Source organism: Solanum dulcamara, chromosome 7 (genome assembly GCF_947179165.1).
Source record: "Solanum dulcamara chromosome 7, daSolDulc1.2, whole genome shotgun sequence".
Classification (NCBI taxonomy): domain Eukaryota; kingdom Viridiplantae; phylum Streptophyta; class Magnoliopsida; order Solanales; family Solanaceae; genus Solanum; species Solanum dulcamara.
Genome location: NC_077243.1, coordinates 66,185,460 through 66,211,264, shown reverse-complemented (window position 1 = coordinate 66,211,264; position 25,805 = coordinate 66,185,460). Strand labels below are relative to the sequence as shown.

At 36.2% G+C, this 25,805-nt stretch overlaps 1 protein-coding gene across 1 annotated transcript; it reads left to right on the top strand.

Moving 5' to 3' along the window:
- The first annotated feature begins 4,300 nt into the window (after positions 1-4,300).
- LOC129896782 (sister chromatid cohesion protein SCC2) lies at positions 4,301-25,503 on the top strand. Its single transcript, XM_055972748.1, has 28 exons — positions 4,301-4,709; positions 11,135-11,244; positions 12,786-12,913; positions 12,983-13,076; positions 13,159-13,415; positions 13,718-13,825; positions 13,977-14,088; positions 15,657-15,753; positions 15,846-16,032; positions 16,129-16,557; positions 16,628-17,160; positions 17,241-17,451; positions 17,525-17,575; positions 17,677-17,835; positions 17,932-18,099; positions 18,807-19,106; positions 19,189-19,341; positions 21,195-21,364; positions 21,494-21,602; positions 21,717-21,890; positions 21,964-22,068; positions 22,133-22,366; positions 22,658-22,791; positions 22,874-23,161; positions 23,267-23,627; positions 23,828-23,920; positions 24,022-24,147; positions 24,815-25,503. The coding sequence occupies exons 1-28, from the start codon at positions 4,471-4,473 to the stop codon at positions 25,028-25,030; spliced, it is 5,346 nt and encodes a 1,781-aa protein (XP_055828723.1). The 5' UTR covers positions 4,301-4,470; the 3' UTR covers positions 25,031-25,503.
- Positions 25,504-25,805: the final 302 nt, after the last annotated feature.

The following is a 25,805-nucleotide window of genomic DNA, read 5'->3' as shown; positions in this document are numbered from 1 at the left end:
TCTCTTAATGAATTTATGAGTGCACAATTCAAAATCATCTTAGTGAATAGTACTTAATTAAGGTATACATACCATTATCTTTGCTTAAATTTTTGTTTTATATATATATATATATATATATATATATATATATATATACACACACAAACACCTTAAACTTGCAGTGGAATGTGTTGAAATTGCTACCAACTCAAAACAGGCCCAAGGTCAACTTCGTCTCTTAAGAAACAGAGTGCAATTATCACAAATAAAGTGTTTTCTTAGTGTGTTGGTTGAATTTTGAAATAAGGATAGATTTTCTTTTCTCGGGCTTTTAGTTTCTGCGTTACGCTGTTTTCAACCAAAGTAGAAGACTATTTTTTCAAAAATAAATAATATATTGGGTAGGGTAAGATCAGATCGGGTCGAATCGGTCCACATGGGCGACCAATGACAAAAAACTTACATCTCCTACCTCACACATGATGGACAAGACCCAAGTCAATACAATATCAACTAGAAACACAATTCATACGACAAATAGTTAGTGCGACCTGTGAACATTAAGAGCTAACCTTTAAGGTTTTACAAGCCCCACATAGGAATTCAATCATATGTGAAAAGAATTCGCTACTAATATGAGGATACTTTTACTCACTATACCCCAAACTTCATTCACTACTTCAGTAGTTAATTATCTGATCCCTTATCCTCTTAAAAAGGTGAATTCGAGTTCATATTAAACTTTATATACATAATTACATTCGACATATGGTTAGTGTAATAGTCGGCTTGCGTATGCAAGTTACATTATTTACTTTAATTATTTTCCCTTTCTAGTCGAATCTATTTATTCTAATTCAATTGCTTTCCTAGACATGCACTGCACTGCCGAATCATTCATGGCTATTGGTGACATGCTAAGTAGCCACATTGATTGAAACTTTAAGAAACAATAAAATGTCAAAAGGTATTTCAATGAAAAGTTAAATTTAACTTTTCACGATCTCACACAATGAAGAAGCAGGGAACCATTCTTTAGTTAACCCATTGATCGCTTAACACACATGGTATGAAATACATGCTATGATATTTTCACCTTAGACTGGTGCATGTGTCTCATTCTTTTAATTATCCAACATCGTATAAACCTTGGTCTAGACACCTCTAGATGTCTAACCCGAGTTTCTCTCTTCAATGATCCTCAAACTCATCTTCTTTGAGAGACTCTTGTATGGCTTATAAAACAAGTTATTCATGGTATGGAAATCATCTCCTCACGTTCTTCGACTTAAGAGGTAATTGCTCGTGTGAGAGAGCCAATCTCGCGACTTGTCTGACACTCTTTATTTCTGAAATATTATCATATGCATATGAGATATGAATATAAATTTAATAGTCTTATATTGATGAGAATATTATAACAACCAAGTTGTTCTACAATACATAAATAATATCATATCCTACGCAAACCTTGAGCCTTAACATGTTTTTCAGACAAGTCTCTAGATATCGCCTTTGTAAAATGATTAGCTATCATTTCATGAGTAGGAATGTATTGTAAATTTATTTTTGCACTTGCTACTATGTCTCTCACAAAGATATACTTGATGTCAATGTGATTGATTTTGATGTGATACTTAGGATTCTTCGTATATGTGCTAGCCCTTGGACTATCGTAATATAAAATCATAGGACCCTTAGAATTCTTTGCAATATTTAAATGCTCAAAGAATCTCTTTAACCAAACAACTTCTTGTACTATAGATGCACAAGCTACAAATTCAGATTCTATATTTAAAAGAGTTGTGCAAGTTTTTTTCTTATTTTTCCATGAAATAGCACCACCATTAAGTACGATAGCATAACAGAGGTTGATTTTCTACCATTTTAGTCACCAGCCCAATCAACATTTATGTAACCTCTCAGAGTAAATCAGATTTACTATAGCATAGTTAATAATTTATAATTTCCTTCGGATATCGAAATATTCTCTTCACTGCCTTTTAATGATCTCTGTAACCGCGACCGGAAGAAAAGAACACCAAAATTTAGGACATTTAAGATTGGTGGCACATCATAAGCCGATCTAACTTCAAAATTGTGAGATCTGGTATCATACTATGATATGACAAGATAAGGGCAAAATTCTATCATTTCTATAAGATTCACGATCTTCCTTAATCGTTACACAATAAACACAAACGTGATTAAATAAAGGTCTTTGTGGGGCCTAGTTCTATGAATGGTGATCTCTAGGGTTTAACTTAAACAAATTATATGATTTCCACTAATTCTCCAGCATTGAATTCGTATTTTGTGATCTTATAAGGTCCTTAAGCTTTTGAGGTTTTTTTTTTTTTAAAAAAATTAAGCTCTTTTTTTTGGTGACACTGTCAACTATTAATACCAAAACACAGACTCATTTTATTTGCTTATCTTATTATTTTAGTTTAATCTTGTATTTGCTATTTTTTAAATCTTATTTGCATTAACAAAACAATTTAGCATATACAAAACTCGTCTTTTGATTATCTCAATTTGCGTGTCCTTGAGTCATATCTATAAATTTTACTGTACCATTTTAAAAGTAAATAGTTTGACACCCACCATAAAGATAAGATAACCATGCTATTATTTTAACCTACTTACTTTAAAATAACCAATTTACACAAAATAATTATAATTATGCCTTAAATCCAAGCAAGCTCGATCCAACTATATGAATTTTTACCGATTGTATTCATTATTTAAGCATATTTTGATTTAACAATATTTTCAATAAATAGGAGTTACCTAATTTATTCATACCATTAAATCTTAGGGAAAATGGTCTGATATGCCTCTCAATTTTGTTATTTGAAATTGATATACCACTCGGTATAAAAGTGGTACACATTTACCCATACTGTTATAAAAATAACTCATGTATACCCTACCGTTACAAAAGTGGCTTACATATACTCTTTTATCTTAGGGAAGTGAAAAAATTAATTTTAAATTAATCTTTTTGATTTCTAATTTATAAAAAATCATGTAGGGATATATATAATCCTATGCACACATGTTTTTTTTTGACTTCTTTGATTATCATTATTTGAGTTTCTTATTCTTATTTTTTCTTTCATTCTTTACGTAAAAATATGATAAATAAAATTTAAAAGTGTGAATGGATAAAGAGAAAAAAACAAGAAAAAAATGTAAAACTATTTTTTTGGGGGCTATATTGTAATTTAATTTTTGTGTTTGTAAAAAATTTGGGCATGCATGATAAATTTTATAAGAAAGTTAATGAAAAATAAATTTTACCATTAAAATAATAAATTCAAATTAGTCGTTGCTATAAAAAAGGAAAACAACTGTGTGAAAAACATTTAGAATTGATTTTTTTTCACTTTTGTTAGAGGAAAATGATATATGTGAGTCATTTGTGTAATATTAGGGGTATATATGAGCCACTTTTAAAACGAATGATATATCAACTCTAAATGACAAAGTTAAGGAGCATTTTCCCAAAATCTTATAATTTAATAATACTGGTGAAAGTTATCGACACGACAAGTGTAAATTTAATTATTTCTTCGGGGATATCCAACAAAAAAAGTGTGAATTTAATTATCATTGTTCTCATTACTACAATTTAACTTTCCGAATCCTTTAATTTAGTAACATTGTTTGGATGATTGTTACCCATTGTATTGTGTTGTTAGTTTAAATATAATCTTGTTTTGATTGTTACTTAAATTTTATTGTATCATATCGTTTAAATTTATTATTAGGTAACGATAAAAAAACTCATTTTATGTAATGACCGATTTGACGTAATTGCGTTATCTTAATATTTTCTTCTCATTTTATTTTTATTTATTATTTAATAATATATTTTATCTTTTTCCGTACCTTTTCATAGTAGCCTTATCTAGTCCCTTATTTTTCTTGTAAGTTTATTATTTAAATTATTGATTTGTGATATTATGTAATGACAAAAAATGATACAATCTATCCAAATATCATATTTATTAAAATAAATACACTACAATATAATATAATATACAATATGAAATATAATAAATACATTACATTATGAAATAATTAGTAAAAACCACTAAAACAAAGGAAATTCCAAGTATTTTTCTTTCAAACTGCACTGTACTTTTTCGTTGATCCAATGGAAATTAATATTGTAATTACTACTGCAAAAGTCCTTTTTGCCAACATTTATGTGTACACCGAAAGGGTATTTCCGTAACTTTGCAACCTAGACTCTTTTCTCTTCCTCGACTACTTGAGCTGAAAAAATTCCCAAAATTTTCTACTTCTCTCTTTCCCCGCCATTTGTTTTATCCGATTAGGGCTTTTTGCTTTTCCTCAAATTTGAAAAAGCTTAGATTCATACTCTCAAATCCAATTTCTCCTATTTTCAGTACTCCATGACTGTTAACAGTTAACGCAGCGTTAAGCGTGTTTGCGGAGCTCCGGTTATTGATTCCAATGGCGAATTCAAGTGGCAGTAGTGGTGTTCCTCAAGGTATAAGCTTATCGAATACAGTGCACTCTGAAATTGCCCCGTCTTTGCCATTGCCGTCACTTCCTGTGTTCTGCGGTGCACTCGATCAAGAACTTAGGTTGTTCGACGAACGGAGTGAATCTAGATCGTTGAATCGGAGTGACGTACTCATTCACGCTAGCAAAATTGCTGATCTGCTTCAGAATACCGACGTTTCTTATTTGTGAGTAGTTTGAATCAAGTTAATTCATTTTTTCTGTTTGACAAATTTAGTGATATTAGGCTTTGGAATATTGACTTGGTCGAATTACACGATACAAGTGGTGTAGACCACGTATACTTGTATTGTGAAGATAGTTTTGCCCTAAATTTTACTCATGCTCGATAGTTCTTTCTTTTCTCTGGCTTGAGAAATTGCTTAATTTTTAGGCCTTGCAACATTGAATTGGTAGAATTACACGTTCCAGGTGTTGCAGACCACACATTTGTGTTTTTTTCCCTTTGGCCTAATTCAGTCAAGTTGATTTTATTCTCTGGGTTGATCAATTGCGGGTGTTTAGGCTTTGACAGATTGACATGATAGAATTGCATGTTAGAAGTGTTGCAGACGATGGATCAATAATAAGTTGATCGCCTATCATGTACAAACTGAGTTTGTGCATCATATGATAATTAGCATGCAGATGAATTTCTTCAATCTTTGTTGTCAGTAGCTGTAAAATGATCTTTGTGACACTCCTCTAGAATTATTCATCTAAAATCTCAAAGTTTGAATGACTCCGCCTTTTTAAGGGATTAAGTATTTCAGCTTCTTCATCTATCTTTTGGAGTGTTTGGTACTTTCACATCCTAACTTACAAGGGTGCAATTAGGAAGTGATGTCAATTTCTTAAATTTCTGTGGTAAATTAATCATTTTACAATCAGAGAAAAAAGAAAATGGAGCTAACATGAATTGACCAATAGGCAGAAATGAAATTGCATTACAAGTAGTTGATGGACCTCATATTTAACTCCTTAGTAGTGCTTTTCTTCGACATTAAGGGTGAGTTCGGTATGGAGGAAAACATTTTGTTCCAGTTTTCCCACGTTCGGTTGGTAAAAGAATTTGGAGAACATTTTCTCTAGGAAAATAATTTCCTTAAAAATAAGAAAAATGACTTCCTTAATGGAGGTGTGGAAAACAAGTTCCACAAGTGGTATTCCACATTGATTGTGCCCTTCCCACCCTCTATTACACCTCATCTTCACTCCTACCCCCCATAGCCCCTATCCCCACCACCCCACCTCGCATATTATTTGTCTAGATCAGTGTTTTGAGAAGCAAAAAGCGGAAAAAAGCGACAAGGGCTCGCTTCACAGAAGCGTGAAGCGAAGCGCACACTTTTTTCAATTAAAGCGCTATTTAGTATAAAAATAAAAAATATTAAAATATGCATAAATAAATAATCAAGAACTCAAGAAAGGTAACATATTAAGTAAAATTTTCAATTCTTAGATTAAAAAGTAAATAGATAGTTAAAAATCTTCATAAGTCATAACATATAAAGCAAATGCATAAACAAATCACAAAGGGAGCAATCATTGGAGTTCCATACACACAAACTAGATCCTTTTTTGTGCCATCAAATAAGAATATACAACTTACTACAATAAAAACCAGAACAGTAACTCAGTAATAGAACAACAAAAAAACCTAGTTAGCACTTATCTCACTTAAGCGAGCGAAATCTTGCTTTTATCAAAAGTGCGCTTCTTGCTTCTTGGATGAAGCGCTCGCTTCTTCAATATTGCCTCGCTTCAAGGCAGTAAAGCGCAACCTTGTCACTTCGCTTTGCTTTTCGCTTTAAGCAACGAAGCGCTCGCTTTTAATAACACTGGTCTAGATCATATGCAAATGCTTTTAGGATGATATTTTTTGCTTACATACCAAGCACAAAAAAATAAGTAAGAAACCCACTTAATTTCCTAGAGAACATCTTCCAAGAAAATATTTTTCTTCATACGGAACACACCCTAATTCTAAAAATGGAAAACTAAATGCCTTGCATGTTCTCTCACTTAACAAAAAACTTTGACCCTCATTTTGGGATTCATGCATTGCAGGAAAGGTATTTGGTCTGTGGGTAGTTTATTATATTTCTAAGCTTTCTCTATCTAAAGTATAAAGAGCAAATGATTCAAGTTAGTAAATTTTCCTAGTTTGAAGCAAACCTCTTTTTCTTGCCAAGTTTGTAAATAGCTTGGGTTGATCAACTCAAGTTCTCTATTTTCCCGTGTACTTGTGTTGTCCAAAAAGACTTCACGACCAGGTTAAGAGGTGGGAGAACTAAAAGACTTCAGGCCAATAAGTTTGATTACTGGAGTTTATAAGGTGATAGCAAAATTACTGGCAAAAAGGTTGAAAAGGGTGATTGATAAGCTTGTCAACCAAAACCAAATGATCTTTATTAAAGAAAGACCAGTGTTGTGAAAAAGCACCGAAGTGCTCGCTTTAAGCGTGAAGCGAAGCGAGGCGAGGCACTAGCGCTTCAACACCGTGAAGCGAAGCGATTTCAAAAAAGCGGCACTAGGGTTTTTTTAAAAACAAATCTATAAAACTTATAATTAATTGTTCCAAGCTGCTGCGACTTCTTCTTCAACTTCGACAGTTCAACCAGGTTAGTTTTTCTTCTTTTCTTCTTCTCTTCTTCTATTCTTCTCTTTCTCTTTCTATTTTTATTTCTATTCAGCAGTTTTGCTGTCTGCGCAACTGCTGCGATGTTCTTCTCTTCATCTCTTCTTCTTTTTCTATTTCTGCGCAACTGCCATCTGCGAAGAATTATTTTTTTCAAGTTTTATTCAGCAGTTTGGCCATTTTTTTGAAGATAAAGCATATGCTCTGTTTTTTTTCCACATAGTCTAGCTGCTTTATTATTATTATTTTTAATTTTGCTGCAGTTGCTCTTTTAATTTTGCTGCAGCTGCTCTGTTATTGTTTTGACAATTTGACTTGTGTGACTGAATTATTATTCTATTTTTTCTTTGTAGTAAGTTGTATTTTCTTAATGGCACAAAAAAGGAATCCAGCTTGGGCATATGGAATTGCCATGAGAAGTAACACAAAAATCAAATGTGTTTTTTGTGATATGACATATAATGGCGGAATATTTCATCACAAGAAGCATCTTATTAGTGGTTATAAGATGTTAAAGTGTGTCCAAAGGTCCCGAATAGTGTGAAGGAAGAAATAAAAGAGTATTTTACGAAAAAAATGAATTTAAAACTCAAATGAATCCTGAAGCATCCATGGTTAATCTTGTTGATGATGATGAAACGGATGATGAAGCTGAAGTGAATATGCCAATGGAGCATATTTTATTATCTATGCATATTTTATATTTTATATTTTTATACTAAATAGCGCTTTTTCTGAAAAAAGCATGCGCTTCGCTTCACGCTTCTCGTTTCTGTGAAGCGAGCCCCTGTTGCTTTTTTTCGCTTCTCGCTTCTCAAAACACTGAGAAAGACAAATAATGGATGCAACTCTCATTGCAAGTGAGTGTGTTAACTCTAGGTTGAAAGGGAACATCTCTGGGGTAATGTGCAAGTTGGACATTGAAAAAGCATACGATCATGTAAATTGGGGTTTCCTGATGAACACCTTGAGACAAATGGGTTTTGGAGAAAGATGGGTAGGATGGATAAAATTCCGCATAAGCACTGTGAGATTCTCCATTCTTGTAAATGGAGGGTCGGTTGGCTTTTTCTCTTTAGGCAGGGGAATCAGACAGGGTGATCCTCTTTCACCCTTTTTATTTATCTCGGTAATGGAGGGATTTCATAGTTTGATGAGGATTGCTACTCAATACAGGTGGATTAGAGGTTTCCAAATTAGTGGAAACAATGGTGATATTAAAGAGATTTGCCATCTACTTTATGCAAATGACACAGTGATTTTCTGTGAGCCACAGGAGGAGCAACTTAGATTCATCAAGCTAATTTTATTGTTTTTTTGAAGCTTATACAAGTTTGAAAGTTAATTGGGGAAAGAGCAGTTTATATCCTATCAAGGATGTGACAAACATCAAAAGGCTAGCTGACATTTTGGGCGGCAAAGTGGAAATTGCCCACAACCTATTTGGGTATGCCTCTAGTCAACAAACACAGAGATTTGGAGATATGGGACATCGTAGTGGAGAAGACTGAAAAAAGACTAGCCAGATGGAAGTCACAATACATCTCCTTTGGTGGTAGACACATCCTTATCAACTCTGTTCTAGATTCTCTTCCAACATATGTTATGTCTTTTTTCACTCTACCGACAAAGGTGGCTAAGAAATTGGACAAACTTAGGAGAGATTTCCTTTTGCATGGCTGCAAAGAGAACAAAGGATACAATTTGGTCAAGTGGGCGACAGTTTTGCGTAGAGAAAATAAAGGTGGTTTGGGCATCAGTGATTTGAGGAAGCATAACAACCGCCTTTTGATGAAATGGTTGTGGAGATACACTAAGGAGAGGCAAGCTTTGTGGAAAGATTTGATTAAATGTAAATATGGGGATGATGGATTTTGGTGTAGTAAGGTAAGCACTGATGCTTATGGAGTGGGGGTTTGGAGAGCTATTAGAAACTTATGGCTCAAGCTAGAACCAAATTTACATATCAAGGTGGGGGATGAAAGGAGAACTAGATTCTGGTGGGATGTATAGATCAAATAGACCCCTGAAGGACCTGTTTCTTGATCTATTTATTTTTTGCACCAATTCTGAGGCACTGATTAGTGATTGTTGGACAGAACAAGGTTGGAATCTCTTTTCAGAAGACTACTAAATGATTGGGAAATAGAGAGAGTAGCCAAATTATTGGAGGAAGTGGGGGATTTTGCATGCACCAATACCGCCAATGATGCAGTAAGATGGTCACACAGTAAGGATGGGATATTCACAGTTGGCAGAGCATTTAAAAAGGAGTGCCAACTTGCAAAGCAACAAATACCAGAGTTCATGAAAAAAGATTTGGAGGACTTCATCACCAACAAAAGTTAGGTGCTTTACTTGGTTGGTCATCAGAAAGGCATGCTTGACACATGAAGTCTTTAGGAGGAAAGGAAAGATCATACTTCCCGTCTTTCCGGAAATGTTAAACAAAAGTTTTCCCCTAGCATCTCGGTCACTTTTACTTTTTCGTTATTTTGTAATCCTAGGTGCTCTTTATGTGGGAAGATAGGGGAAACTAATAGTCACCTATTCTTATAGTGTACTTTCACAGCCAAATATGGTCCATGTTTCTCAACTTTTCGGAAGTGAAATGGACTATGCCGGAACATACCTTTGATTTACTAAGTTACTGGATCAGGAGTGGAGGTAGCAAGAGACAGAAGACCTGGTGGAATTTAATTCCACATTGCATTTGGTGGACAGTGTGGAAAGAGAGGAATAGTAGGAATTTTGAAGATATATCCAATTTCATTCACAAGGTTAAATGGAATTGCATTGCTTCTCTATATTTTTGTTGTAAAGAGATATGATTAGAGGATTCAAATCAATTTTTAGAATTCTTAGGATCCTTGTAAGTATTACGCTTATTGTTCTTTTCTGATTTTCTAAAGCTCCCCAGCATATCCTTAATGCTGAAGAATACAATGTTACCAATTCTCAAAAAAAAAAGGAGGTGGGAGAACTAGTTGTAGAGGAAGTGAAATTTATTTTTTCTAGACCTTTTTTGGTGATGCATGCAATGGAATACTAATTAAAAACTGCCTCTTTTAAGCTGGACTGAAAATGTGAGACGTCCAAAATCTTGAAGGTCCTTGAACGGAGAAAATTGAGAATAACAGATTATATGTGAACTCAAAATTGCAGTTGCTTACTAATTACATCTACCGTTTCAATTTGTTTGTCCTATTTTGACTTGAGTATAAGAAAGTAAAGGGGACTTTTGAATTTTGTGGTCTTAAACATGTCATGTGAAAAGTTGGAATTAAAGAGTAATTAAAAAAGAAAGATTTTCTTTTTGAAACGGACGAAAAAGGAAAGTAGAAAAAACAAAGAATTAGAAATTTAGAAGCACAAACTATTTTGTAGCAAGTGCCCAACTATCTAGCAGAGGAGAAGATAAAGAATAGGAACTAGGAAAACATCATTCTAGTTGAATATGCTAGCCTTCATCCTTCCTTAAAGTAGACCCCCACCACTACCACCACCACCATCATACCCAGTGTAGTCCCACATAGTAGGGTTTGGGGAGGGTAGTGTATGCAAACCTTACCTTTACCTTAGAGATGAGGTAGATAGGCTGTTTGCAATATACCATCAGCTCAAGACAAAAACATTTAGAAAAAGGCGTAATGAAAGTACAAGAGATAATAGATAATAACCAAAAACAACAGATAGTAACAGAACATTACTAAAACAATAATCCTATAATCAAACTACACGAACCAACAGATAACAACATAAATTCTTTAAATTGAAGAACAAGAAACTACAAGAGTAGTACTACGCCTACTAGCAAGGGCAACAAGACAATACTATTATAGATGCACTCCTACCTACTAATCTTCTACCCTAATTCGGGTCCTCCACACCTTCCCACCTTAAAAGTAGACCATAGAAGGAAAAAAATTTCCACTCCGCATATTTTTGACTTTTATCAATTCTTATATGCAGGAACCTTAGAGCTGATGCAAGTCCTCAATCTTGTGTCTTTGTGGGGCACCTTGACCTGCATAATGAAGTGCTTGCATGTAACTCTGAAGCCTTTGCTCTAATAAATGCAGGTAAACAAGGTCTATAAAGCTGATTCCACTGTTTTCTATCTCATGTTTTAGATTTTTATATGTCCAATAGGCCCGATTGAATTTTGTGCAAAAGTACAAGTCTTTTCTCTTATTTGAATTACATAACATTTTGACTGTGCTTATGGTACAAGCATCCTTTTGCTAATCCGATTTGTGGCACCAACTAATATTTACCCATATTTTCGTCATTATTTGCAAGGGATAAATCTTTGTTTCTGGTAAAGTTGTTTACTTGTTTTAGATGATTTGAGATGTACCTGAAGAGAATCGTGTTGTATTCGGTGACAACAATGTTTGAAATGCTAAGTTGAAATCAACTCAATACTTCCTGCCTCCTTGCTCATTATGATAGACTCCCATCTGAAGTCATCACGTTTCCATTGAATGTTAGTAGCTCATGAAAGTGTTAACTGTTTCCAAACCGATTTATGCAGATCCACCCATTGCCTTAAAGTTTTGGCTTGGTTGTTCGAATTCTTTCCCATAACAAGATTTTGATTGTAACTTTTACTCCTGAGATTTATGTTTTTGTTTTGATCAGTAAGCGAGAGATCTTATTAACAGTAACAGGACCCAGACACCAAGATGGTGATTTACAAGAGTAGTAGTCCCCTGCCCAAAAGAAAGAAGGGAAAAACCTCTGTAAAAAGTAGGTTCTAATCCTGTGTTGAAGTAACGAAATCTAGCATTTTGTATCGATCATCCACATCTTGGAGTTTACACCATAGTGCCAGCATACATAAACGTCTGAATTTCAGCTCCAGTACATAAGTTGCCTTTCCCTCAAGCATCTGGAGTTCCTCTCTCCATAGTACCCAACCTATGCCAGCTGGTATTGTCTTCCATAATACGCTCAGTGATCTGTTTCTTCCTTTGAGCCGCAACACAGCAGTAGCTCGTTTACAGAGTGAGGCATTAGAAAATTCACTTTAAACAGTCTTAGGAACATGTCCCAAAGTTGATTGGCAACCCAACAGTGTAGGAAAAATGGCTCTCCATTTTCTTTCTGATTGCTGCATAAGTAGTGTCTATCACATAATGTGATTCCCCTCATGAGGCAAGCGTCATGTGCCAATTCCTGCAAAAAATGCTGCTTTATGAGGTGGTGCTTTTGATTTCCAAATTTTAAGCCAAACCAATTCTGGGAATTGGTTCTTTCTCTGTTTAGCCATATGTAGCAAGACTTAACAGAGAAAGATCCCTGTATTTGTCCCTCCTAACAGAGAATCTGTAGTTTCACTATTCAAAGACGCTTCCTCCAAAATATGCAGCTTGGCCATCGTATTTCCTAGTCAAAGCATTGTCTTCTGAAGTTTACATTCCAATTGTGGTTGTTCCAACACTGGTAAACAGATAAATCAGCATCCAAAGTAAAGCTATTCATGGGATTTACTTTAGAGCATGCTAATTGTCTTGGTTCTGTCAAAGTGTTTCTCTATTTCTGCATTTGAGTGATATATTTTATTAAGTATTTGATGTTACTTGGATTTACTATATAGCACATTGTTCAAGTTTCTCAGGCCCCATTAAGGACACTGCACGAAGTCGCAAGGCTAATTCAAATCCTCTTGAGAGTATACCTGCTGTCCAACTTCCACGACAAGGCACTGTAGAGATCCACAATTATCAGCACGACCATGTTATTAGTGTAAGTTTGAAAGCGGCCAATCCAGTGGCTAAGTCATTGTGTTTACTAAAGTCAAGCAATTGATTGCAGGATGTTACTGCATCTTCTAGGAAACCAAAAGTCAAGAAGAAAGGAAGGGAGAACACCTTACTATCAAGTGGCCCTGATGCTTCTGAATGTCAAGGTTCCCTTTCAGTCTCTGTACTTTTTCCCCCTCTTACCTCTAGATGGCTATTCAATGAATTGGGAATATTTCCTGTCATTAGATGCAGTTGCAGCAGGTTTTTGTGAGATGTTGGAAGATTTTTGTGGCAGGGCAGAAATTTTTAGTGATGAGCGGGACGAAAGAGAATTTTTAACAATGTCTGCGGCAGATCTTAAAGTTGTTTTGAGGGAGATCACATCTATCCGAGCAAAGAAAGCACTGAATTTGATTCCAGTTGATAATCTAGTGAGATTACTCAGGGTCTTAGACCACCAGATTCATCGAGCAGAAGGTTTATCAATTAATGATTGTGAACATGTAAGTTAGCAATTATGCATTTTATGTTATTCTTTTGACTCTCAGTACAGATAATGCCTATTTAGTTTCTTGTATAATTTTCTGTTTCCAGTTAAAGATTGTAAGTACCGAGTTCGGCTTCCACTATTTTCTTGTAACTGACCTTTTTCTGTTCGTTACCTATGGGAGGGTAGTGGGTCATGCCACAGTCTGGAAATCGTGGCTCTTGTCAACGTGCCACACTTTTAAATTTGTTAATGATCGTAATAACAGTGGCATGACCATAGTCAATTATGAGGTTTTGGTTTTCCCATGTTATGCAGATGGATACAGAGGTTGTGTCATTGATTTTCTCTGCTTTAGAGTCCATTCATGCAGCTTTAGCTATAATGGCTTACAATGGGATGCCCAAGCAATTATATAAAGAAGAAGTATGCTCTTAACTCTTTTTTGTTCTTTCCTTTTACTGAATATACCTTGTAAATTACAAATACAGATTTCGTTTTGATTCTTGTGTTGGTATCTTTGCATGTCTCTTTTTAGTTTGTTAACTTTTCAGCTGACCTTGGTCTTTGGTACCAGATCATTGAAAGAATCGTGGAGTTCTCTCGGCACCAAGTTATGGATGTTATCTTTGGTAGTGATCCAGTATACCGTGCGCTGCACAAACCACCCGAGATAGGGATTCCTGAAGGTAGAATTCTGAGTACTAGATTATTGATTATTAGTATACTAGGGCTTCATTTGAACATTTATTGAAGTCATTAGAAAATTGACTTCTCGATGATTGTGAAGTCAGGTAAACGAATGAGTTAGATTGAATTAAAAAATGACATGTAAAGAAATTCTATAACTTGCAGAATTTATAGGAAGTAAAATTTAGAAGTGCTTACCTCAAGGCATTCTTGTGAACAAAATACTTAATGTAGGAAAGTTAAAAGCCAATGTTAGTGTAATGGTATCTCAAGATTTTGAAACTTCTTGGTGGCGTCTAGAATTAAATTGTCTGCCTTTGTGATATTTGGAGATCGTTGAAAGAATCTTCTGCAGAGCTGAAAAATTGGTTGGGAACTCTAGAAAGGAGTTTTTAAGTTTTCCTTACTTAAAAATGGATGGAGATAGAGTATATTAAATTAGATCTAACCATCAATCCTCAGTGACTGAAGTATCTTATCAGTATTTTATCTCTCCTTCAGTCCATATTTTGAACTTCTATTCTGCCCATAACTATTGCCAGTCCTTTTCTCTCATCACTTTACCTTTCCAATCTTCAGTTTCTCTATTTACTATCCTTCTAAGAAAGTGACAAAGCTCTACGATGGTTCTGGAATCATTTTGTGTTGATGAGTATTTTATTAAATCAGTCTAAAATTGGCGTAGTTTCTTGGAATTGATGCAACTTAGCTAAAGATAGAGCACAACCAAGGAAAAAGATCCATATAGGTGATATCCACTAGTTGCGAATATGTTTAGAGGACGTCTAATATTATTATATTATTGCTACATGTATTTACATATATTTAACTTATTTCTCTTTTAGTTTTATTTGGTGTAATGATGACATGAGTTGAGCTTAAATGGAATAGTGAGCATTCCTATTCCTGACCCCAACTTGTTTGGGATCGAGGCATTGCTATTGTAGACTTGTAGTCTAAAATTGTCGCACCGGGCTTGCTTAGTGCGGGTTACCTCTCCTGTGTGGTTTGCGAGCTATTGCATAGGAGCGGAGTTTTTACTCTGTGCGCACCCAAAGGGTAGCGGCTACGGGTTTTTCTTGTCATAAAAAGAAGAAATTGCGAAAATGTGAAGGGGTTAACCTGTGGAATAGTTCTATTGTTTATGGCTTGAGGATGGCTTGGATCATTGGGGTAGTAAAACATTTTAGCTTTATCAATTACCATACCCTCTCTTGTTCTATTCTTCTATGACTCTGTTCTATCTTGTAGTTTTCAAACTGTGAATTCTGATTCCCATTTGTCTGATAGGTCTAAGGGTTCAGTTTTATCTGTATAGCTTTCGTTATTTGCTTTCCAAATTGCTTTGAATTTCTTAGCCTTATCTGACCTCTTTTTATGCTTTTTTGAGCCGAGGGTCTTTCGGAAACAGCCGTCCTACCTTGGTAGGAGTATGGTCTGCGTACACTTTACTCTCCCCAGACCCACGTTGTGGGATTTCACTGGGTTGTTGTTGTTGTTCTATATATATGCTAGATATAGTCCAGTCTTTTACTTAAAGACTATCTATGTTTTCATATGCTTCCAGGTGAAGAAGATGAAGAGGTCGATGGGGATTTTGTTTCACCAAATAGGAAGAAGAGATCTACTAGGAGTGTGAAACCAAGGAAGTCTACATCAAACAAGTATGATTGTATATTGGTGTCCTTGATAATGATTTTTTGTCTCTCATATGAAATGGTCCTATAACCTCATACTGGTATTATCAACTTTGTAGGGTTTCTTCTGCTGTTAGTAATATACTTCAGAAGCTTGATGTGATTCTTGGTTTTCTTAAGGAGTTGTGCACTATAGAGCGCCTACCAGACAGTTGCATTATTCAACTTATTAAGACCTGTTTCACAACATTTGTGGTTGAGAACATCCAGCTTTTGCAAATGAAATCAATAAGCTTAATAAGTGGGGTAATGAAGCTTAATTTACTAGAAGTTTGTCCTTTTAGTCTAAATCAATCATAACTACTTTGGAACTTAATTGTGTATATGTTGTTGAGTGTCCAGATATTTTATGCATACACACAGCATCGTGCTTCTATAATGGATGAGGCACTTCAGATTCTTTTGAAGTTACCCTCTTCTAAGCGCATGCCTAGAACTTATCCTCTACCTGACGAAGAGCAGAGGCAAATCCAGCTCATCACTGCTCTTTTAATTCAAATCGTTCACAGCAGTTCAAACCTTCCGGATGTTCTGAGGGAATCATCTGACAGTCCTTCACTAGAAGTCTCAATTGATGCCAGTTACCCTACCAAATCCTTTGAGTCAGTCACAGAAGCTTGCTGTCTTTTCTGGAGTCGTGTTCTTCAACGTTTAACAAACACAAAAAATCAAGAGGCAGCTGAGTTGAAGACAATGATTGAGAATCTTGTCATTGATCTGTTAACTACTTTGAATTTGCCTGAATATCCTGCCTCTGCTCCTCTTCTGGAGGTATTAGAGATGTGGTTATATTTCTGAATCCTCTTTATTGGCTATATATTAAAGATACACTTATATGCAGGTTCTTTGTGTTTTACTCCTCCAAAATGCTGGGTTGAAATCTAAAGATATTTCTGTTCGTTCAATGGCCATTGACCTTCTTGGCACAATTGCTGCAAGGCTGAAACAAGATGCAGTCCGTTGTAGGGAGGAGAAATTCTGGATAGTAAAGGAGTTGAGAAGTGGGGACATCATTGACCGGAATCTTCCCAAGGATGCATGTTCTGCTTGTTCGGATACCAGGATTGACAAATCACTTGTTCAATGCCATGGTTGTCAGAGACTATTTCATGTTAACTGTACTGGAATCAGCGGTCATGAAATTCCGAATCGCGGCTTTCATTGCCAGATGTGTTTCTCCAAGAAGCAACTTCTTGTGCTGAAATCACTATGCGAGTCTCAGTCCAAGTATCCTGGGCAAAATAACTGTACTAAGTCAGGAAAATCGTCACAAGTTACTGAGGCAATCACAAATTTGGAGATTGTTCAGCAGCTACTACTGAATTATCTTCATGATGCTGCAACTGTGGATGATTTACATCTATTTACTCGCTGGTCAGTGCTTCTGAATTGATATTTTAATGCTATTAGTTTTTTCCTATTTTTGATAATCCTGCCAAGAAAAATAATTGCAGGTTCTATCTTTGTCTTTGGTACAAAGATGACCCTAATTCAGAGCAAAAGTTTATGTATTATGTTGCACGATTAAAGTCACAAGCAATCGTGCGCGACTCTGGTTCCCTTTCTTCACTTATGACGAGAGAGTCGGCAAAAAAGATTACTTTAGCATTGGGACAGAATAGTTCTTTCTCCAGAGGATTCGACAAGATTCTGCAAGTGCTTCTGGTTGGTGAAATAACACTTTCCCACTTTTACTCGAGAACATAGATTTTTAAACTCATTATAAGGTGCTTTACAGGCAAGTTTGCGGGAGAACTCTCCAATCATTCGTGCAAAGGCATTGCGAGCAGTAAGTGGGTTGCATACACATTCTAAAATTTATATTTCTTCTGTTCCAACTTCTGAAGTACTTAGTTTCTGCTCCTCTTGTTTGTGTCATAATGAGAGCAGGTTAGTATCATTGTTGAGGCTGATCCAGAGGTTTTGGGTGATAAGCTCGTCCAAACAGCAGTGGAAGGGAGGTTTTGTGACTCTGCTATATCTGCCCGAGAAGCTGCGTTGGAACTTGTAGGCAGACATATTGCTTCATATCCTGATGTTGGTCTGAAGGTATTGAATTTAGATCTATTGATCCCACATGCTTGTGGTGACACCTTGTTCAGGATGGCTATATTTGTACTCCTAACGCTTCTTTTGGTTGTGCAGTACTTTGAGAAGTTGGCGGAAAGAATAAAGGATACTGGAGTAAGTGTGCGAAAGCGTGCTATCAAAATCATACGGGACATGTGCACTTCAAATTCTAACTTCTCAGAGTTTACTACTGCTTGCGTTGAAATTGTTTCCCGAGTAAATGATGAGGAATCCAGTGTACAGGTAGAAGTAGTCAAATCAATTTCCTTACCATTTTAACATTTGAGCTGATTCTCTTTGGTCCTCTGTCCTCTCCTTGGTTAAATAGTGATACAAGCAGCCTGACCATAACAATATCTGCCCCAGATGAATGTAGAACATGTAAGGTTCTTATGATGATCGACCATAATCATCGTTACACTTTAGACCTGACAAGTGGTTGGATTGGCCTATAAATGGTTGACTTAGAACAAGGCACACGATTCTTGGTCCGATTCACAGGCCAGTCCCAAGCCAGTCATTCTGCAAGGGGTAGGCGCCCGGTCCTGCCCACACAGCCTCCAGTTGGATGGACTGGGTAGTTGGCAGGTTTCTTTGAAATGGTTTTGAACTTTGTATTTATTTAACAAGAATTAAGTATTTATTTTGAGTGAAAGTGAAGAAGTGTAATATTGAAGCTTTTACTTGGAAAAATACAATTGAAATATACAAAAATCTTTAATATAAATATATTATAACAGTTGAAGGTTAAGTATAAGCTTGAGTTACATTAGTGTAAAATAAGAAGCTCAGATTATTACTCCCTGTTCGATTTTATATGACAACCTTTATATTTATAGCAGAAAAGAATTGACACCTTTCTATATCTTGATGTGGACAAAATTTTATTTGGCCAGAGTCCAAAAGCATACAAGGAATCCTTAGATTCTGTTTTATTTTCTTATATGCAGGACCTGGTCTGCAAGACATTTTATGAGTTTTGGTTTGAAGAACCTTCTGGTTCACAACATCATTATTTCGGAGATGGAAGTTCTGTTCCACTTGAGGTGGCTAAGAAAACAGAGCAAATTGTTCAGATGCTGAGAAGGATGCCCAGTCTTCAACTTCTTGTAACTGTGATCAAACGCAACTTAGCCCTTGATTTCTTTTCACAATCCGCTAAAGCTGTCGGTATCAACCCCGCTTCCCTTGGTTCAGTCCGTAGGCGCTGTGAGTTGATGTGCAAGTGCTTACTGGAGAAAATACTGCAGGTATTTGATTTGTAGGATGGTGCCTCTTAAATATTTAGACTTCTTTGTTATAAATAGAATGTTCAAGTATCTTCTTCTTCAGGTGACAGAGATGAATACCGGAGAAGGAGAGGTGCTTATGCTACCATACATGAGGCTCTTGCATGCCTTTTGTGTTGTTGATCCTACTCTATGTGCACCAGCTTCTGATCCTTCCCAGTTTGTGATCACGCTACAACCTTATTTGAAGAGTCAGGTTGTGCATCTATTTGGTTTTACGCCACTCCATAGTGATTCTATGTTATTCTCCTCTTCTATGTGAGAAATTTTGCTTTTCTAATTAACCAAGAACAAAAAGTTGCTTTTTAATGATGGAATTGGGTGCACTTTTTTGGTGCATATGTGTCTGGTGCATGCACTACTAAGTTTGTATATTAGCAAACTTGAAATGGATATAGTAAATAAGGCTCGTTTGGGTTTCAAGCACAAAATACTGGTTAATGTGTGTTTATTTCTGTGTGCTAACTTGAAAGTGATATAGTACAAATAGCTCTTGGGTTTCAAACTTTCATGCACAATTCACCTATATGGTTTCAAAAGAAGCACAGGGAAGACCCGTGTGTTATCATTTAATACCAACCATGTTTTGTACTATTTTCTGAAACCAAGCTATTTAATCTTATGTTAAGAAGCGCAAAACTATCAAATGAGTAAAGATAGAATATCTTAGTTTAGATAAGATAAGAACACAACGGATATTCAAAGTTATGTAAACGATAGTGGTAATGAACTTTTGAGTCATGCAAATGAATCTTTGGGAAGAATGATAAGAGCATAGAACTAATTGGGATTTATGCATGGTAAATCTACAACAAAGGTTACATTTTTGCTAAATGTTGATAGTACCTAAAAATTATATGATTTGATGTATGAACAAACTCTTTTTTGGGTGCTTGAGAAGAAAAAATTATCGACGAAGACAAGAAGAAACAAATTCATATCAAATATAAAAATAACAAAAAGAGTATGTACAAGTGACTAAGCGAGTGATCATAAGTGTGAGAATAGGAGGAGAAAATACAAGGGAGTTCCCCATCATCATGAGTTACACTAGAGATATTCTTTGAGCTTTATTTGTTTGCCTTAGTTATTGATAACCTAACTAATAGTACGTAGGGTGAGGTAATGTATGTATTTGCAAATGATGTTTCACTACTAGAAGAAATTGTAGTGGGGAGTCGATCAAATTTGAACTCATGGAGATCGTGAGAAACACTCTAGAGAATAAGGTTTTATGACAAGTAAAAGTAAGAGAAAATATATGCAATGCAAGTTTAGCCCTCATTGAATGAACGGAAGTTAATTGAGTTTGGATGAGATTATGGTGCCTAAATGCATATAATTAGATGTACACGCTTAATCTTCTTGGGAAATAGAATAATAGGCAAAGATGAATTCTTTAGAATTAATATAACTTAAATGAAGGGAAGCCTTGGAGTAACCGGTAAAGTTGTTGCCATTTGACCAGGAGGTCACGGGTTCAAGCCTTGGAAACAGCCTCTGGCAGAAATGCAAGGTAAGGCCCTTCCCCGGACCCCGCGCATAGCGGGAGCTTTAGTGCACCGGGCTGCCCTTTTTTAAATATAACTTAAATGGGAGTGTGTTACAGGAGTGCATTGCAATTAGAAGAAAAGTCTTGTAGAATGATTGTGAGACCAACAATGTTTTGTGGGTGCAACAAATCCAGAAGAGGGGTGTCGCGGAAATACAATGTTGAGATGGATGTAATCATTCAAAATTGGACTTGATTAGAAATGATTATTAATATGGTTGAAGTAACACACATAGAGGATAGAATGAGAGGTCGCACGAGATGGTTCGACTATGTCCTACTTAGAGCTTTGAATATATCAGTCTGGAGTGTATGCATTAGTAAGTGGATGTTCCTTTATACTAAAGATATTTATCCAGGATGTCGCTGTACTCGTTTGTTGACTATCGTCACTGCTACTGCACTGCCACCTGATTCCTCCTTTTCTTTTGGTGTTCTTTAAAAGTTAATTACTCCAAACAATTTTTGATAAACCTTGTTCTTATGGCTTCTGTTAGGCTGATAATCGAGTTGCGGCTCAGCTTTTGGAGAGTATAATCTTTGTGATTGATTCTGTTTTGCCTTTACTACGGAAGCTTCCTCAAAGTGTTGCTGAAGAACTTGAACAAGATCTGAAGCAAATGATCGTTCGGCATTCTTTCTTGACGGTTGTCCATGCTTGCATCAAGTATCTACTCTTTCATTAATACCCTCTTCTCTATAAATTGGGACTAGCCATTTCCCTTCATAAAATTCTCACAACTTCATATTCCATCTTCACTTTTTTCCTTATAAGCTTTTGCTTACAAATTTACAGGTGCCTCTGCTCTGTAAGTAAAGTTGGTGGAAAAGGCTCAACTATTGTTGAACACCTTATCCAGTTATTCTTCAAACGCCTTGATTCCCTAGGTTTCACTAACAAGCAGGTATGTGAGACCCCATGAAGGTTCTGGTCATTTCTAGGAAAAAGCAGATGTTTTCTCTCCGCGTTTTGTTATAAGATCTGTATGGCATTATTGCTTACTTTAGTTCTTTTTCAGAACTTTCAGCAAGTGGGACGGTCTCTTTTCTGCCTGGGTTTGCTAATACGTTACAGTAGCTCTTTGTTGCATGCATCTGTTTCCAGTAACAACTTACATGTTTCTAGCAGCCTCAATCTATTTAAGAAATATCTACAGGCCGAGGACTTTGTTATCAAGGTCCGCTCATTGCAGGTGAGTCTTCCTATTCCCTTCAAGTCCTGCATGTATGTCATAATCATCAGCTATGTAACTATGCAACTTTCAGGCACTGGGCTATGTTTTTATTGCTCGCCCTGAATGTATGCTGGAAAAGGATGTAGGAAGAATTTTGGAGGCCACACTTTCTTATAATACTGATACACGACTCAAGGTAACTTCTTTTCTTCTTATTTCACGCTTATGATATGCTGTATACTGAATCATTTGTCGGCCAGATGCAATCACTGCAAAACATGTATGAGTATCTTCTGGATGCCGAAAGTCAAATGGGAACAAATAATGCAAGTGAGAATGAAGTTGCTAATACAGCACTTGGTGGCCCTAGTGTGCCTGTTGCTGCAGGGGCTGGTGATACCAACATTTGTGGGGGAATAATTCAGTTGTATTGGGCTAAAATCTTAGAAAGATGCCTGGATGTGAATGAACTAGTGCGTCAGTCTTCTCTGAAGGTAATTCCCTAATTTTTTAATTTTCTTCTCGTGTAAAAATTGATTCATTAAGCTCCTCTTATGGATTGCACTCTCTCCCACTTAGAGGACATTTTAGTCTAAGAGCTGGTCAGCTTACTGCTGGCGTTCATTTCCCTGACTTACGCGACCCTCATTTATTTGGAAATTCTATGTGTTGCTATTTTCTAAAGCATGGAGCATTTATTCTCAAAGATATATGCCAATCCTTTTACCCATTCGAACTATGGGGTAGATTCCTACTCTAATCAACCTTCTATTTTGTTCAAACAGATTGTGGAGGTTGTATTGCGTCAAGGTCTTGTTCATCCTATTACTTGTGTTCCCTCTTTGATAGCTCTTGAAACAGATCCTCAGGAGGTGAACTCAAAGCTGGCTCATCATTTGTTGATGAACATGAATGAGAAGTACGCTCTCTGTATTGTTAGAATATAGAATTACCTCTTGATATTGATGAGTTTATGTTAATTGTTGCTGGCTTTTTTTCAGGTATCCATCCTTCTTTGAGAGCCGTCTTGGTGATGGTCTACAAATGTCATTTATGTTCATACAAGCCATGAATAAAGGTGATTCTCAAAGTTTAAAACCCCAGTCCAAAGCTCCAGGTATCATGTCAGGAAAGTCAGAGCCTGGCTTATTTACCCATGCAAGGCTCGGGGTATCTCGAATCTACAAGCTCATCCGTGGAAATCGTATTTCAAGGAACAAATTTATGGCCTCAGTTGTGCGCAAATTTGATACACCAAGTTGGAGTGATCAAGTGGGCCCATTTTTGATGTATGCACCAATCTGGAGTACTGACCCTGAAGTTGGTTACTGTTTCCATGTTTACTTTGTTTGCACTAACTATTGATCCTGAATTGTATTTTTCCTCTCTTCCAGATACTGCACTGAAATTCTTGCTTCGCTTCCATTCACATCGCCTGATGAGCCCCTTTATTTGATCTATTCAATAAATCGGATTATTCAAGTTAGGGCTGGCACAGTGGAGGCAAATATGAAGGGATTTTTACAATTTTTACAAGCAGGCTGTCAAAAAATAAATGGAAGTGGGAGCATTCTAACAGAGCCTAATCAACCTATTAGGTGCGAGACTGAAACAATGGTTGCCAACTCAAAAATTGAGGAAGGCTTTGAAGGTGATCATGTTGGTGGAGATTATGGATCAGTGGATCCATATATGCCCCATCTGGCATCATCAAATCCACATGGCATATCAAATGCTGATTTGCAGATGATCCAGGTATGCTCTCTCCATCAAACTGTCATATGAGCATGGTGTGGTGTGGCATGCAGAGCACATGAGATATGTCACAAGCTTAACTGTTGTCTTTTTTATAGGTCATATGTTCCTCCTAACTTTCACAATTGATAGATGATGAGTTCTTTTTTGGTTAGTCTGTTTTTCAATTCTTCTGTTTAACAAATATGAGTATTATACAGGTGGAGTGTCTGGCAGCTGGCGCTTTACAGCTGCTTCTGAGGCTTAAGAGGCACCTCAAAATTGTGTATGATCTAAATGATGCCCGTTGCCAGGTTTGGCTTTCTGAATTGTCTGTTAGCTGTGCATGAGACTATGTAAATGAACACTTGGCACCATCTCATGATACTTATCTTATGTTGGTTGGTTTCATTAGGCATATTCTCCAAATGATCCCCTAAAACCTGGGGAAGGTCTTTCAAAGCAAAGTCTTCCTTTCAATGTGAATGAAATCAACATTGAGCACCCAAAGAATTATGAAGACTTTGTCCGGAGATATCAGGTAATTTAAGTGCAGTAACATATTCTATGTATGTTCCACCAACGTTCATGTTTGATTCTCTCTGATAGTTTTCTGATCCTGAGAACAAACATATTACCATTATGTGTTGCTATATTAGGCCTTGACAAATTATTCACACATTTATCTGCTGGATGATTTGCCACCCTGTACTTTTGAAGCTGTCATGGTTAAATATGTAACGCTTCTCTTTCATTTCTTCACTCTATTTTGCATATGCATTTATTTGTTTCTTGCTGGTGTTGCGTTGTGATTGCATATCAAGGGCGTGCAGTTTGTAATTTAGCTTATTCAAATAGACAAGCTGGAGTTAACACTTAAATGATCATGTGACATTGATCGCCCCTTTCTAAGAATGTGATATTTCTCCTATATTTTAACCATGGTCATGAGGGATTTCTTTTGCACTTCAGTTTTGAAGTTCTTCAGGATGACACATGACAATATCAATACATATTTCTTTACTTAAAAGAAAGGGAATTTCTTTTGCACTTTAGGAAGAAACAGGAATTAATAAATGAGCCTAAAGTTATTGCTTGTTTATCTATTATGACTATTCATGCTGGAAAGGAGATTACTTTGCAGCTAAACTGAAGTGGCCACCTTGCATTTTTGCCATTTATTTCATCTTCATTATCTTTTTTGGTAGGATTTCAAGAATGCCTTGAAGGAAGATACAGTGGACTATGCAATCTACACGGCGAACATTAAAAGGAAACGCCCTCCTCCAAGACGAAGCAGGAAATCTGGTCGAATGATGGGTGGTGATGATGAAGACTATGAAGACGATGAAGATTGGGGTAGTGGAATGAAGACTAGTAATAGTGTCAGAAGAAGCAGTAGCAGGTTAAGGCAGCACTTCTGAATGTAAATACTTACGGGTAACACTAACATGTACAGTATGCAGGAAGCCAGGTAAATGATACAAGTAGCAAGAACCAAAACAGATTTGTAACAGCATCTATAGAAGTTGAAATATCATACCTTAGATGCCAGCACTAGAAGTTAATGCTGTATTGGAGTTCCAGTACGTCAGCGATGTGCTCCATTTAGAAGTCTATGGTGCGTGGAGGCATTAGTTTTGGTGTAGTCCTCTAACTGTAGCAAAATTGAGACTCAATGATTTCTTTGGGGGTTTTTAAAGGAGGGAGATAGGGGAAGATTCTTCTGAGGCATAGGTTTTAGACTTGTATTCCATTTTATGTACATTCTAGTAGATTCTGATCTCATTTGGAAATGAAATCACACCATTGTTTTTTTACAGCTCTCTTGGAACGTGTGAATTGCAAGTAAAATTTTAGATTTATAGACGTGAAAGAGAAGACAAGTTGTAACGTAGCACTTACAATTTCAGGTAATGAAAGTAGATTAGAGGGGTCTTTTACGCAAGATGGTTAAATAATATTCTGAACATTAGAATACTAACGTTGGAACACAGTGCTTTGTTGATAGTCAGTAAAATGGTGGTGTTGATTTGGTCTCCATGAGAAATAGTAATGCAGTTGTGTTCGGATCTAGGCTATTCTTAATGTGTTGGGTAATAACAACCGCTTTTGACTCGATCAATGTGTTAAATAAATTGAACAACAGAATGTTTGTGTTGTGTGTATATCACTTTGAACCCACTTTTTCTTTTTCTT

What these genes read in the sequence shown, in the direction of transcription:
- LOC129896782 (XM_055972748.1), top strand. Translation starts at nt 4,471, where the DNA reads ATGGCGAATTCAAGTGGCAGTAGTGGTGTTCCTCAAGGTATAAGCTTA. An exon ending in TTACATCTATTTACTCGCTG is followed by an intron (nt 17,161 to 17,240) that starts GTCAGTGCTTCT and finishes AAATAATTGCAG; the next exon opens with GTTCTATCTTTGTCTTTGGT. An exon ending in AGATTCTGCAAGTGCTTCTG is followed by an intron (nt 17,452 to 17,524) that starts GTTGGTGAAATA and finishes GGTGCTTTACAG; the next exon opens with GCAAGTTTGCGGGAGAACTC.